The 15473-nt window shown below is 37.0% G+C and overlaps 1 protein-coding gene across 2 annotated transcripts; it reads left to right on the top strand.

Annotated features, from left to right (window-relative positions):
• Positions 1-1840: 1840 nt before the first annotated feature.
• DORIP1 (dopamine receptor interacting protein 1) lies at positions 1841-11810 on the top strand. 2 transcript variants are annotated; one of them, XM_081048543.1, is made up of 6 exons: positions 1841-2259; positions 4826-5350; positions 7622-7711; positions 7983-8072; positions 8937-9071; positions 9871-11804. In XM_081048543.1, the coding sequence occupies exons 2-6, from the start codon at positions 4827-4829 to the stop codon at positions 10052-10054; spliced, it is 1023 nt and encodes a 340-aa protein (XP_080904669.1). In that variant the 5' UTR covers positions 1841-2259; position 4826; the 3' UTR covers positions 10055-11804. The 2 variants fall into 2 exon arrangements, with proteins under 2 accessions (XP_080904669.1, XP_080904670.1); XM_081048544.1 differs by lacking the exon at positions 7983-8072 and having other exon boundaries at positions 9871-11810.
• Positions 11811-15473: the final 3663 nt, after the last annotated feature.

Below are 15473 nucleotides of genomic sequence, written 5' to 3'. Positions count from 1 at the left end.
ATTACAAAGGAACACGGGAAAACTTGAGGATGATGGATATAATCACTTGAGTGTAGTGATGGTTTCAAGGGGTATATGTATGTCAAAACTTATCAAATTATATAATTTAAATACATTCCATGTATTTATGTCAATTATATCTTAATAAAGCTATCTCAAAAAACCCTGCAACACAGCTGACAGATTTTGAGGAAAGTAGAAAGGAAGCAGAATGAAAATCTCAGTAAAGGCCTAATGAGGTTTGTGAGTTATTTAAATATTCAAGCAATGCATGCTTCCTCCACCTCGCCAAGTCTCAGCAGAGTTTAATGAGCCATCTCCCTGCTATTCTCAAGAAATGGTCACAACCACACTATTGGGTCTGTTTGGGGGAAGAAAATGACCCAATCAGTATAAAATGAATTCCCTATCTTGAGAAAGGTTGTCAATTAAACATATAATCCAATTTATAAATATTTTTAACGGGCTTTCTACTTGCAGGGTGGTTTTAATATTGAGAATGAACTTTTTTGCATGTGAATTTCAACGCAGACACAGTATTTAATCTCTCAGAGCCTCAGTTTCCTCATCTGTGAAATACCATAATAAGAAAAACCAGAAAACTAAAAAGAGCAGACTTTGACAGTTATTAGTCGTTGGGGGGCGGCGCAAAGCCATCTTTCCTCCCACTCTGTTCTAGGAGACATCCATTTCTTCCCATCTCCACCAGCACTAATTATCTTCCATAAGTCAAACTTCTCTCTCAGCCTCCATCCCTAACTCCTTGAGAGAGGTGCATGAAGAAGGTCCCTGCTATAGCCCTGGCTGGCCATCACACTAGTCAAAAAGGGGTCCAATCTCAGCCAGACTGGGCTGTGAATAAGGACCACAATGATGTGCTGGGCTGACGCTGAGCTCTATGAATTGTGTATTACGGAGACTAAGCTTTACTTCCCAGACAATCATTATTTGTTGAATGGCTAGATGTGAGAAAATCTCAACAACAACCCATTTCTAACTGCGGGTGGAGGTAGTTTCCCAGGGTGGCCTGTGTTCTTTGGGAGCAGAGCCATGTGGGATTTGACTCTTTAAAGGAGACAAGAATTCGGGCCTACTAAACAGGAATAATGGTTGAACCCACAGATTCTAGCATAGCAACTCTAACTTAAATTTCCTGCTGTCACTTAATGTGTGGGGTCTATCATCTTCAAAACAAAAAAATTTCATCTCAAACTCATAGACACCGACAATAGTTTAGTGGTTACCAGAGGGTAAGGGGGTGGGGGGTGGGTGATGAGGGTAAGGGGGATCAAATGTATGATGATGGAAGGAGAACTGACTCTGGGTGGTGAACACACAATGGGATTTATAGATGATGTAATACAGAATTGTACACCTGAAATCTATGTAAATTTACTAACAATTGTCACCCCAATAAATTTAATTAAAAAAATTTTTTTCATCTCTACAATGAGACAAAGCTATCTTATTTATTTAAATGGCTTTAACTTCCATTACAAATTATAGCATTTTGGCCAATTATTACCTTCAACGCTATCATTTAACACACTAATTCAAATTTTTCCTAAATATATATTTAAATCAAAAGCTTGAACAATTATAACTTATTGAAAACACAAAACTTTCCCTTCTGAGTTAAGAATTTGAGAATACAAGACCTAGAAGAAAATTAAAATCAAGTAAGGTCCCAAAATGGTACAAACCGCAAATAGCCAAACGCGAGTGCCAACAAAGCTCCGCCTCCGTGCAAAGCCTGCCCACTTCCGGCTGCTCCATCCACCCGCAACACTGTAACCCCGCCCCTCTCTGCGAGGTCCCGCCCCCCGCACTTGATCCTGGTTCCCATTGGGCGAAGCTGAACGCTGTACACACGCCAGACACACGCACGTTTGGCCAGGGCGTCTTCGCGCCTGCGCATCTGCACCGTCAGGCGGCTGGGAACTGGGGGTCTGGGGGGAGGGGGGAGGAGGTCAGGCCGAATCTTCCTCCGTAATAAGAACCTACGCGTCCCGCGGTCCTGGCTCCGTGGGTCCGGTCGGATCGGGCCTGGGCGCGGGAGCTGCTGTGGCTCCCGCCGCGGCGGGTGCGATGGAGGCCGTGCCGGAGCCCAGCATTCATATCTGGAGCGGCCGAGACAGCCGGCGGTGCTAGTAGATGAGGCGGCGGGGGCGGCGGCGGCAGCGGCAGCACGGGCTCTCCATGAGCAAGCGGCGGCGGCGACGGGTGCGGCGGCACCGGCGGTTTTCGGTCCCCGGGGAGGTACGAGGAGTCGGCTTCCTAGTGGACGGAGACTGTCGGGTGTGGAAACGCCTTCCACGGCCCGGCCCTCCCGCTCATTGCCCGCAGTCCAGGCGCTCTGCGGGGCCACTGCACGGACGCAGACACGGCGCCTGGCGCCCCACCTCGGGGACCCGCCCGCGGAGCGGGGCCAGCCCTCTGTGCCAGGCCTTCCCGGGTGCAGCGGGCCTGGGGCCGGGTGGGCGTGGTCGGAACGCGGGCAGCCGCCGAGGGTGCCCACCGCGCTCAGCGGGTCCCTGCAGCGAAGCCCGGTGCTGCTTCGAGCAGCAGCGCGCGCCTGTTTTTCAGACTGTTTCGGCGCGCTGATTCTAGAGGGGACCTTTAGGACTCCCCAACTTTTAAGGCGTCCGGCATTCAGTGCTTTGGGCAAAGGGTCTGGTCCTCACGGCCGGCGTGGAGTACCCTTGGAAATGACCGCAAAAAAAAAAAAAAAATGTTTTGCCAAGGAAATAAGAGGTCGGGGGAGTTGAGCAGGTTTATTCAAACTGGAGGGCCTGTTGAGGCAGGAGAATAAAGACAGCAGAATATCTTCTCCAGGGCTCCTAATACAGTGCCTAACGAACAGTATTCTAAGGTGCGGCGAAATCTTGAAACAATTTTAAGTAAAGCTTTTTAACAGCCATTTCTCCATCTTAGTCATTTTTACTGTTATTTACTTTGGGAGAAATCACCATGTTAAGGCCGAAATTAGGTAAAGTGCCCTCTAATTCTTCCAATCCTCTCTACCCTCCTTTTTTTTCCAAAACAAGGCTAGTTTCATTTATACATATATATATATGCGCAAGAAGATCATATATACATATTATATAGGTATAGTATATGTAGTATACATATATACAGTATGTATACAATTGTAGTTTAATTCTCTTAGAATATAACTATTTCTTTACAGAGCTATAGTTACTCTTCATTTAGTCATGTCCAAAAAATAATTTGGAAAAGAACCACACAGATTTACGATTTCTTTCCAATGCAACATTTAGGAATCTGAACTAAAGCTCTTATGACATTGCTACAAAGTTCTTTAAAATTAAACAAATAAATCATGAAGGAAGTTATTTTCATTTTTAAAGTATTTAAAATGAAAGTATTTTAAAGTATTTAAAAGAGTGCCTTATGGTTTTTCAAATCTGCTTCAGAAATGAGTCCGTTCTTATTAAGAAACAGTTTGTGTTTTCCTAGGTTCCAAATTTGCCACGCCCTCTTATTCCTGATTGGTTGACTAAGCTAACCTGTTACTGACTATAAACATCTACATTTCAGACTAAATACAATGTTGAATATTTTAGAGTATACAGTATCTGTCTCCATGCAGAAAATTCTGTTTGTATGTTTAATATATTGTAGAACTGAATTTTTAGTCTGCTAGTATTGCAAAGTCGGTGTGAACTAAATTTCTCACACAAATAAAACACATAGGTCTGCAATATTGAGCGTTAGATTAATGTTGTGCTTGGGTGGGTGTGGCACTTGAAAAGAGGGTCAAAATAAGACACTGACCTCAGTAGCTCACCTCTCTTTTCCTATTCCTCAGATGCTTCCCTATGTTCATAAAAATATACTTTTCCATGTAAGTAATATATTGGGAAACCCTATGATGTGTTTAGTTTAGACATTTTTGTCCCAAGTAAAGTAAAGCAAGTTTTTAATTCAGTTTCATTAAGACATTCTTTATTTTTTTTAAATTTTGCTTTACATAGCATACATATGACATAAACATGTTTATTAGAATACTGTCGTTTACGTTAAAAACAAAATACTTCGCTATCCTCAAGGTTTCAGGGAGGACAGGTGCCAATTTAAATACGGAGGACACCTCAGTTCATTCCCAAGACATGCAGAGAAGGGAATCGGGATACTTAGCAAGTTCTGAATCAGATCTTCACAGCACGGTCTCTAGTTCAAATTATAGGATATCTAGCATGGTCCTAAATTGCAAGTAAAGATCCCAAACTTCATAGAAATGATATTTGTATTATCTGTACTAATATTTAGTTAAGTTCTCTTCACTTGTCTTTCAGAGTTAATTGGCCACTATTCTGTAGCCCAAATAAGGATTCCATTACAGTCTCTCAGTTTCGTGAAACTACACTTATAACGAGAAAATCAAACACAGCTTGTATTTTGGAGAGTGGAAGAGGTTTACATTAGGAATAGCCCTAGCCAAACTTAGATTGCATTTTTAAATAGCTTTACTTTCATTTAGGATTTTTTATTATAGGGGTTTCCTATGTCACATATAAAATCTGCAGTATAATTATATAAAGGCCTATCAAATGGCCATTCTGTACCTCAAAAAGAATGTATTCACCAACCTAATAGCTTCTTAAGTGGTCTTTTCAAAGACCATGCATATTGCCCCTAAAATGCCGCATAGGTTGAACTGTTTTAAAAATTTTTTGTTACACTGGGAGGTCATCTAACCAAATTTAATTTAAATCTTTAGCTTTATTTTCATTTAAACATATCATGCATTTAACATAGGAAGTCACAAATCTACGTGTTCTATTTTTAACTTAAAATGCAGGATGAAGACACTGTTTGAAGAGATCAAAGCATCAATTAAAAATAACTATAACCAAGATCGCTCATTTTGGAGGCCTGTTCTTCCTTGGGGAGGTGTTTTTACTATCAAAGCTGGCCGCAAAGCAGTATCCTGTACACCACTCTATGTCGAAATAAGACTGAAAAATACCTGCACCATAGATGGATTCTTGATGTTACTATATGTCATTCTTAATGAAAATGAAAGTTTTCCCAGGGAACTCTCTCTTCATTTAGGCAGAGAGTTTGTAGACTGCTTTCTTTATTTAATGGACACCTACAGTTTTACAACTGTGAAACTGCTTTGGATTTGGGACAAGATGGAAAAACAGCAATACAAATCTGAAGTTCATAAAGCTTCATTAATAATTGATTTGTTTGGGAATGAACATGATAATTTTACAAAAAATCTTGAAAATCTCATGTCTACCATGCAAGAGAGTTACTGTTCCAACTGGCGATGCCCAACTCGAGTGCAAGAAGATCAGCAGCGCACAATTAATATAAAGTAAGTTGTTCTAAAGTCTGTTTTGTCACTTTTAGCAGAAATAGTATTTTTTAATGAAGTGTAGACCCTGTGTAATTATTTATACATAAAGCAACCACACAAATGCAAGACACTAGTTAGTCCCATGACAAAAACATCCAGACATCTTAGAGTTTACTTCAGTCCAACCACAATGCTGTACACTGAAACTAAGATGACACTGAATGTCAACTGTCATTGAATAAAAAAATTAAGGAAACAAAAAATTTACAAAACCAACTGATAACTTTCAGTGCAAAATAATGAATTATTCAGTGTGCAAAATATTTTGCTCTTGCTTTGAATTTACTAATGTGACTATAGATAATTCGTGTCACAAATTTAACTTCTTAACACTTAAGGGGCCGATGACTTAGGCGGGTGGAGCTCCACACTCCTAACGCCGAAGGCTGCCGGTTCATTTCCCACATGGGCCAGTGGGCTCTCAACCACAAGTTTGCTGGTGCGATTCCTCAACTCCCACAGGGATGGTGGGCTGCACCCCCTGCAAGTCACCTTGAGCTGAGCTGCCGCTGAGGTCCCAGATGGCTCAACCACACAAGGGTGCTGGTTCGACTCCCACAAGGGATGGTGGGCTTTGCCCCCTGCAACTAACAATGGCAACTGGACCTGGAGCTGAACTGCACCCTCCATAACTAAGATTGAAAGTACAACGCATAGACACAGACAATAATTTAGTGGTTACCAGAGGGTAAGGGGGTGGAGGCTGGGTGATGAGGGTAAGGGGGATCAAATATATGGTGATGGAAGGAGAACTGACTCTGGGTGGTGAACACACATGGGATTTATAGATGATGTAATACAGAATTGTACACCTGAAATCTATGTAAATTTACTAACAATTGTCACCCCAATAAATTTAATTAAAAAAGAAAAAAAGGAAGGACGATTTGACTTGAAAAAAACCCTGGAAGTACACACTGTTCCCCAATAAAGTCCTGTTCCCCTCCCCCAATAAAATCTTTAAAAAAAGAGAGAACACTTAATACTGTATCTAATATATGTTTCCAATATATTGTAGTGGGCTAGTTCTACATGAACAAGAAGGGCACAATTATAGACAGAAACCCCAAACTTGGAATCTTAATACCTGGAGAGCATGTGGATGTGACAGGCATTTTCACAGACTAGGCAAAGTGCTGGTTGCCTGCTATGTATTTTTGCCTTTCAGAGGAGGCAGACCTCCAAGGTGGTAAATGATAATGAGGAAAGCCAAAAGCCTTAGTAGAGTGTTGGGAAATATTTAAAGCACCCCAGGGGCATGAGCTGGAAAAGGGATAATTACTAGTAGGGAAAAAAAAAGAAAACAGGACAAAAAGACCCAAACACATTGTTGGAAAGTGTATTTGGCCCTATGGTCCAGAAAAAAACCTAATAAGATTGTTCTCTTTGGGGGATGTACATCACATACCCTAACGTACTACATTCACATTTCTTTATACCATATTTACTTTAATATACTACTTATGGAAAGCTGAAGATATTTTATCCTTTTTAGAGTCTAGCAATTAATGTCTCTTTTTCTGGCATACATTTTGTCCATTTTCCTGCATGGCTGATATGAGGATGTCGATTTTGAAATCTCCATCAGGGGAAAAAGTGCTGTTACTCTAAATCATCATGGATTCAAAAGCATTTCAGAACTTTGTCTTTTTTTTTACTAGTAATTTAATTTGCATATGTTTTGAAACTATAAATATTAATAACCCTATATTAATACTAATATTTATGCTGCCTTAATATTTTTATCATACTCTATAAAATTTTAAAGCTTTTGCCTATTTTTTTTAAATCCTATATTTAAAACAACCTTTGAAGTATACAGAAAAAAAACTTTTTTAAACAAATCAGGTAGCTGAGGCCAACAATGGCTTCCACTTACATTTTGTCTGGTAACTAATTGGCTACTATCCTTATTCTGCATCCTACTTTCTTCCCTCTAAACCATTGAAGAATCCCCTCATTGAATCCTCTGGAAATAATTTTAAAGTAAAAACAACTGCATATTTCAGGATCAGTTTACAGAAAGATTTAATGTTTCTTGGAAAGCTTCGCGCGTTAACGTTAAGTTCAACTGGTTTCCATACTATCTACAAGAAATACAAAGATGGTAACAGAGGCTATACTTTGATTTGCTAATAATGAATTGACCTGTAAATTTTGTTATCCCAGTAATGTATTTACCTGTAAAATGCTGAAACAGTTCTTACATGCATTTTGCAATTGTTGTAGTCCTCCTCAAGAAATTCCACATGGGAACTTAATACGACTGGCTGTGGATGAGTTATTCTGTTCCAGGATTGAACTGTGTGAAGAGCATGGGTGAGTATATGATACTTTCATTTAAAATGAAAGTATTTCTGTGTTGTTTCTAAAGAAACCCAGACTGATCAGCTCTTTTGATGTTAATTCTTTATGAAATAGCAACTCGTAAGTATTTAGGAAGCCTAACGTTTTTGGAATCTTAACACCTTCTAGTTTCCTATGCTATCTTACTCTGTGTTGTCATTATCAAATCAAATAGAATATAATGTTACAGTTAATTGATGAATAAAAAGCAAATGCCTTTTCTTTTTTCCCCACTGCTGAGTAGGTACAATAAAACCTTGGTTAACCATAACCCAGCTAATCGGGACCCTCATTTAACTGGATATTTTCAGCACTCTCCATTTAGGAGAAAGAGGTAAATTAAAACCAAAAAAACTTAACATAGTAAAGGGAAAAAAAAAAAAAAGGAAATCCAAAGGGGCAGAAAGAATATATTCATCCCAATCTCTTACTTTCTGTATCTATAGTATTTTACAATGAGAATTAATATTTAGAAGGATGATCTTACAGCTAATCAATCACAGAAGAAGGAAATAATAAAATATGCTCAGTTAATTGTACTTAGGTTCTAAAAGTGAACTAATGTATTTTAGCAACAACTACTGAAACAAAATGGTTTTCTGGTTAACTTAGTTTAGTTAATAATGTTTGTTAACCAAAATACTGTACCCTGAGCATTCAGGTTAATCAAGATTTTACTGTATAATTGTATTTGTTGTATTCTGATCCATGTGCTTAATATCTAGTACTAATAAGAAAACAGAATTTGCTTCATCCTAATGGCAAAGGAAGCAATTAGGGAATTTTATCCAATCGAAAGAGGCCTGTAAGAATCATATTATTCCACTCCCTGCTACTACTTCCCTTTGAAATCATCTTAGAGAAAAAAAAATGTATCTACAAATAAAAGCTTTCATATCAGTTCATAAGACTGTTACATGCTTTTATAAGCTTATAAGATATAAGCTTATTAAAGATATAAGCTTTATTAGATAAAGTAGCTTTTTGTGGAATTTTAAAAGTATCATTTCTTGTATATAGAATCTCACAGCTTGTAAACTTCTGGTAATAGATATATAAAGTATTAATATAGCCACATCATTACTCTTACATAAAATAATTATGCTATTATGAAATGAAGTAATAAAGACAGCCCAGAAGTGATAAAAGGCAGTTTTTGTTCCAAGTGTAATAAAGTTCATGCCTTTTTCAATTTTAGGTGTGGTGGCTTAAGAGAATTTTCCCAACGAGTTTTCTGCCACGGGGCACCCCCTTTTGTTGTCTTAAATATGCAGCATTGGAAATCTGAAGATCTAGCATATGTACCCTATAACTTGGATTTATCTGATCACAAGTAGGTGTTTATTTGCTTTAAAAAACAAATTTATTTTATACTTTTCTGCTATTCTATTACGACTTTGACCAGCCCTTAAAGAAATACTGTTGAAAAGATCATAGCTATCTCTAAATGTACGTATCCTGAAGAAGATCAGAATCTACTACAGGCAGTCAGTCGCTGGCAGTGTACATAGTGGTTAGGTGTTCGGACTACGGAATAGACAGAATTGCGTTCCAACCCAGCCCCACCCTTTACAAGCTATGTGACCTTGGGTCAGTTTACACATCAGTTTTCTTATCTGTAAAACAGAGCATAGTATCTATCTGGTGCCATTATTGTGAGGATTTAATGAGATGGCACATGTAAAGTGTTTAAGGTAGTACTTGGTACATAGTTACCAGTACCTGCTGGCTATTATTTGTATTTCAAGTCCAAATATAGTATGAGGTCATCATTTAAAAAGAAAATGTTACTGTCATTATTATAGATAATGCATACAAAGTTAGGACATACAGGTTTCTTTCAGCTTTTTGCCTTTGAATGTGTTTTTGTTTGTCTTTTCTCTTATTTAATAGAACCATACAGGTTATGAGTTAAGACATATGTTTTTAATTCGTAAATTACATCAGTTTAAAAAAATTCTTAAACATTTTACTCCTATTACAGTACATGAGTTTTACAGATGGGTGTCTTTTTTAAGGAATAGAATGTAAACAATCTCAATTTTTTATTCCTTAGTTAAGAATTTAAGGAATGTTTTATCTTAAGAACAAGTATTGTAACTTTCTGCTACACTTTGTCATTGAACTTACAGGTATTTTTTGGAAGGTGCCACATTATTTAACAAAGAGGAACATCATTATTCTGCAGCTTTCCAGATTGATGGACATTGGATGCACTATGATGGCCTCAGAAATGTGAATTTAATTTTGTTAAATAAACCCCCAGAGTTTCTCCTCTTGTCATCATTAGTTTATATTCGAGCAACAGAGAAATAAATATAGACTGATGCTAAATTACATTGTTTTCCCTCCTGCCCATGCTCTGCAAGATGGTTTTGTGTGTACTTGGTATCCAAGGAAATAGTTCAACTATACTAGTTTCAGAGATGTATTTTCCAGTGGTTAGCCCCAGGTAAATGTTTTATATAGAGAATCTATGCAAAAACATTGACATTTCCTTTTTCTATATCCTGGGTTATTTTTATACAAGCATATTTTATGTTGAAATGAAATATATCCTCTAGCCTTTGTATTTTTTTATTTATATGTACCTCAAAGATTTTTTACAATTCTGCCATTGAATGCAAGAAAATACTTTGTCAGTTGAATTCTCAATTTCTTTTTTTTTTTAATGGATATCCAAATTAAACCTGGGTACAAGTTAATGTTTCAGTTTATATAAATTGAACAGTTCAAAACGTATCTGACTGCATTTCTTTGCCCTACCTCGCTGTAACCCAAAGTGCACTGTTGCATCAAGTATGTATTTGAATGTACAAGTTTATAGATGGCTTAGTCTATTTTACTTGTTGTTTTGCCTAATTTCCCTGAAGCAATTTAAAAATATTTTTGGTGAGAATGTTTTTCTGGGCTTGAATTATGTCTTTATAATGGCAGATTCTTTTAACCACTTGCTGAAGAATTATTAACTACCAGCAGATTTTAAGTGTTAACTAAGTTCCTAAACTTAAAGTTATTATTACAAATAAGTTGTATAACTAATCTAAACATTTATCTCATAATTAAATGTAATGGAAATTTTCCAATAAAAAAATTATTTTGCAAGTAAGACACCTATAAAAAAAGTAGGCAACTGGATGTTTACTAATGTTGGATTTACAATAGAAATGTACTTTAAACATATACTTAGGAGGAAATGGGTACCTGAGAATAGTTTTCTTAGTAAGTCATATTGGCACAGAGAAACAAAAACTTAAATTTTTGGAGTAACATCTCCTGGTTCCTTTGTAAGTAGTAAATTGGCAGCATGAGGTTTTGATTTGCAATAGAAATCACTAGAATTTTATAGTTATCAGAATATTGTTTCTTTTCAAAGATCCTAAGATCTCTCTTCTTTTTATAATTTAAAGGAAAAAATTAAGTACTATTCTCAAAGGAAAATACTTTTTGTATCACCATTTTTTTATTGTTTACATTTCAACAGACAATCCACCTTATTAGGTTTTCGGTTGAAATTGAACTCAGTACATCTGGAGATTTCTACATGACACCACAGTTCACTGCCACATACCAAATTTCTAAGGTTTAACTCAGTAAATTAAGTCTTACCTTCGCATGGTGCCATATTGAGACAACTTACTGAAGAATGGATAAATGTAAGTGAAACGTTGCTGAGAACGCCTCACTTTGAGCAAATACTATGAAAATTCCTTTTTTATGTAAGATTTAAAAATAGTGATTTATTTTACAAAAAAATCCGATATCCCCAGGATTTGTTTAAATAGTTTCCCACATGTATTTAAATAGGATTTGATTTACAGTGAACTTTTTCTGGGGACACCTTATCGCATGAATCAAGGTATCAAAAAACAAATACTAGCATATACATAAATGGTATCATTAACAAAATGCATATTTTTTTTTTAGAAATTGTACTTTATTTGAAATACTAGTTTATCACAAAACAATGACTTACCTACCTCACAGGGTTGTTGTGAGGATTTAAATGTTAAAATCTTGACTACCTTGAACATGCTAATAAAAAAACATTTTTTCTACCTCTTTCATGTATAGGCAAGTCTCCCATAGTCTGTTTTACTAATGAACTTTTCAGATCTTTGTTCTAATCAGGCAGTAGCTCCTATCAGTAATGGATTGAATGTGTCATGGAATTCAAGTATGCCTCTGGACCCCAGATGGTTGGGGTTTAAAGATAATAGGTAGTGTATTGTTATGCTGGTGGTTGGTTGGTTAGAAAGAAGAAATTATTCCTTGCAGATCAAATAGGGGTGAAAAAAAATGAACTAAACTAGATTATCTGCAGAATGTGAAGGGGAAGATATGGAAAATTCATTACAACCAGTAGAGAAATTGGGAGGGGGTGACAAAAAATAAGGGAATAATCAATATATTTCTCATAAAAATGCCACAAACCATAACTATACGTACCAATGGGAAAGCAAAAATGATTTTAAAACCTTGGTCTCAGAAAGGGATAAAGAATAAATGTAGCATATTTAAGGAGGAATTTCCAACTTGCCTATCTTCATCAAAAGAAACCTTTTCCCTCCCAACTTAGCAAATAATCTTACTTAGATTTATCCTTCAAAGTGGCTTTTTATTATTTATCATTAGAGTCGATTCAATGTCTGAGGTCTCACTGCGTCTAATCCAATCAAAGAGGAAGAGAAAAGATTATGAGGTATGCTTTGCACGCTTACTAGGGTAAATTCCATATTCGATTTCATTTTTAGAGTCTGAGCAAACAACTATGCTATATAAGCAGATAACTACTAGAATACAAAGAGCTGTATGTGTTGAGCAAATCAACAGTTTGGTTTTATAATTAAATGATTGAATGACAATTATTTGAAAATAATTGTAATGCACAATAAGCACAAGGGGTAACCAGTTTATGTAAAAATGACTACAGTAAGTATTACTAAACTACAGCCAGAGCAAACATTCATATTCTCATCTTCTGTTACTGCTCTAACATTTAGAATCAGCATCAAATTATTCTGCATTAAAAGCTAAAATCACAAAGCTTCTGAAACTCATCTCAAGGACCTGATGCCTTACTTCTACTAACGAGTTCCAACCTACCCAGCTGCCCCGAGGTTCACTATATGGTCACCTGGACGGGCTTTAACTTCAAATTTAATTTGATTCCAGGGAAAATAACCTTTTATTCTATCTCTGGAAGATTGAGGAAGAAGTTAGTAGGGAGTCTCTGCAGATAGATAATTTTTTATATGCTGATAACTGTGAGGATGTATATCAGATTATTTATCCTCATATCCTCAGTTCTATAGTCCATCCATTTTCTCAGTAAGGTCTAATGCAAGGTATCAAGAAGAACATCTCTTGAAAATGAAAGTGAGGGCCTGCTCTGACAAGGCCCTCAAAAAGAATGTGCAATGGAACAAGAGTTTAGGGAGCAAATTAGCTATGCAGACAAGTTAGCTAGCCATAGTGGAATTAGAAATCTGCTGTTTGTAGCTTCATTTTCATTACTTATTATCCCTTTGAATTTTGTAGTCTCATTTTTAATATGATTATAAAAATAACATATAAATCAGTAAAAAAAAATCAGCAATTCCAAAAAAATGTGAAGCCTGTTTGAAAAATCCAGCATGACTCTAGTACTGCAGAGAATCAAGAATCAAGGAGTTATGGCTTTGAAGAAACAAGTGTATGAGTATGCTCCTGGGAGCTGGCATAGTGGTGATAGAAATAATCAATCAGCATGAGCAAACTTGGAGAGGAAAGTGAGACTGAAGAAAACTGCTGTGGCCACCTGTTCAGACATTTCCTTATACTTGGATACTTACTTGCCTTCAGAAGCTTTCATCTTCTCAAACCTTCAAGAGCTCATTATTTTATTTTATGAAGGATGCCATTTCTTTACATTCCTCTACCTACATCTCAAAACTAGTATTCCAGGTGCCAGAACTGGGAAGCAATACGTACCCTGTGGTATAAATTGAGCCCAAAATGATACAATGAAATATATTTTGTAGGTTTCGTTTCTCTATTAACCTAATAGAGTGTAACAAAGATTAAAATACACTGAGCATGATTAGCTTGCTTTAAGGTAAAGTAGAAAAAAGTTATCTTAGGGCGTCTGTGAAAAGGATGGAAGTAGACACAAATAGCTCTGCACATTAAACATGAGAATTTTAGGGTAGAAGGAAAGGTGAGGAAGAGAGAAGATAGTGGGAAACAGGAAAGCTGACCTGTACTCAAGCCAAGAAGCAACCAGGTTAAGGCTTGGAGAAAATGGTTGGCTAGGGAAATCCTTGTCCAAGCAAGCTAAGCTTGATGTGGGGGCTACAAGCCGGAACAAATTAATATCAGACATGCCATGTTTCGCCAAAAATAAGACCTAGCCGGACCATCAGCTCTAATGTGTCTTTTGGAGCAAAAATTAATACAAGACCGGGGAAACACGGTACTTTCTTTGCAGCATTCACTTCTTACATACTACTAGTTATTACTTGCTTGTTGAATACATGTCTAGAAAAGAGGAAAGATACAGCAATCACTGATGACTTTACAGAGGGACGTACTATGGCAGGGTAAGCACCTGAGGCTTTGAGAGTCAGAGGACGGGTGGCTCAGCAGACAGCTGCTGTGAGGTCTTAAAAACAGGCCTTTCACAGTTGCTGCCTAGCGTTCCTGGAAGTAGTTTGTGGAGGAAAGACTGTTCTGCTTGTGATTTGAAGGGCAATTGTAAGGTCCTGTTATCTCTACCTTTACCCCCAAAACCTAACCACCTCTAATTTCCATTACTATAAATCCTAAAACTAAAGATAATTTTCAGACACAATCACATTTAAAAAGATAATTTGTTGTAGCTAAAGTAATTCACAAGGATTAATACTTTCAAATATTTTCTACTTTTGAAAAGAGGTAAGACAGTGAGAGGGCCGTTGGGACAATTCCTTCTTAAATATTATACTTGGTGAATGAGCTAGCCGTTGAAGAGGGCAGGGACTATGGATTCCCAACTCTTACAGTCTTCTTCATGAACAGTAGGTGGCAGAGCTCCTCAGTATGGAATGTAAAAGAACTGCAAAGAAAGAACTTGCCAGCCTAAAAACTGTTAACCTACAGACAATGGTTTAGTGGTTACCAGAGGGTAAGGGGGGAGAGAGGTGGTAGATGAAGGTAAACAGGGTCAAATATATAGATGATGTATTACAGAATCATACACCTGAAACCTATGTAATGTTACAAACCATTGTCATCCCAATAAACTTTAATTGAAAAAAAAGTAAAAATAAACAAAATAATCATAATAGTATATTTTACTTAACCCAAGATATCTGAAATATTATTTCAACATGCAATAAATAAAATTGTTAATCAGCAAAAATAAAAAAATAGTATTAACCTAACTTCACAATTTCAGTGAGGCCAAGTTCAGTTTTCCTTCTGTTCTGACACTATACACACTCATTGCGTGGGGTTAACATTCAGTGGTGACATCTTTGGTGAGGTTAGCTAAGCTCTCTGCCAACATCCCAGTTCAAATGATATTTGTAAATTAACTCGGGTTTCTTCATCTGCTTCCCTAACCCTCATGGTTTCTCTATGCTTTCTTTCTTCTCTTGAAAAGGGTTAGGAATTCCTGTCCCTAGAGAGCTTATGGAAATGCCAGAAGACCTGATTCAGGATGGACATTTTTTCACTCAGGAAAAAAGATAAAAGGAATTGCAGGCTTTCGAGG

The sequence above is a fragment of the Rhinolophus hipposideros genome, assembly GCF_964194185.1.
Source record: "Rhinolophus hipposideros genome assembly, chromosome: 5".
NCBI lineage: Eukaryota > Metazoa > Chordata > Mammalia > Chiroptera > Rhinolophidae > Rhinolophus > Rhinolophus hipposideros.
Note: the sequence above shows the minus strand (reverse complement) of the source record. Positions and strands in the feature narration are given on the sequence as shown.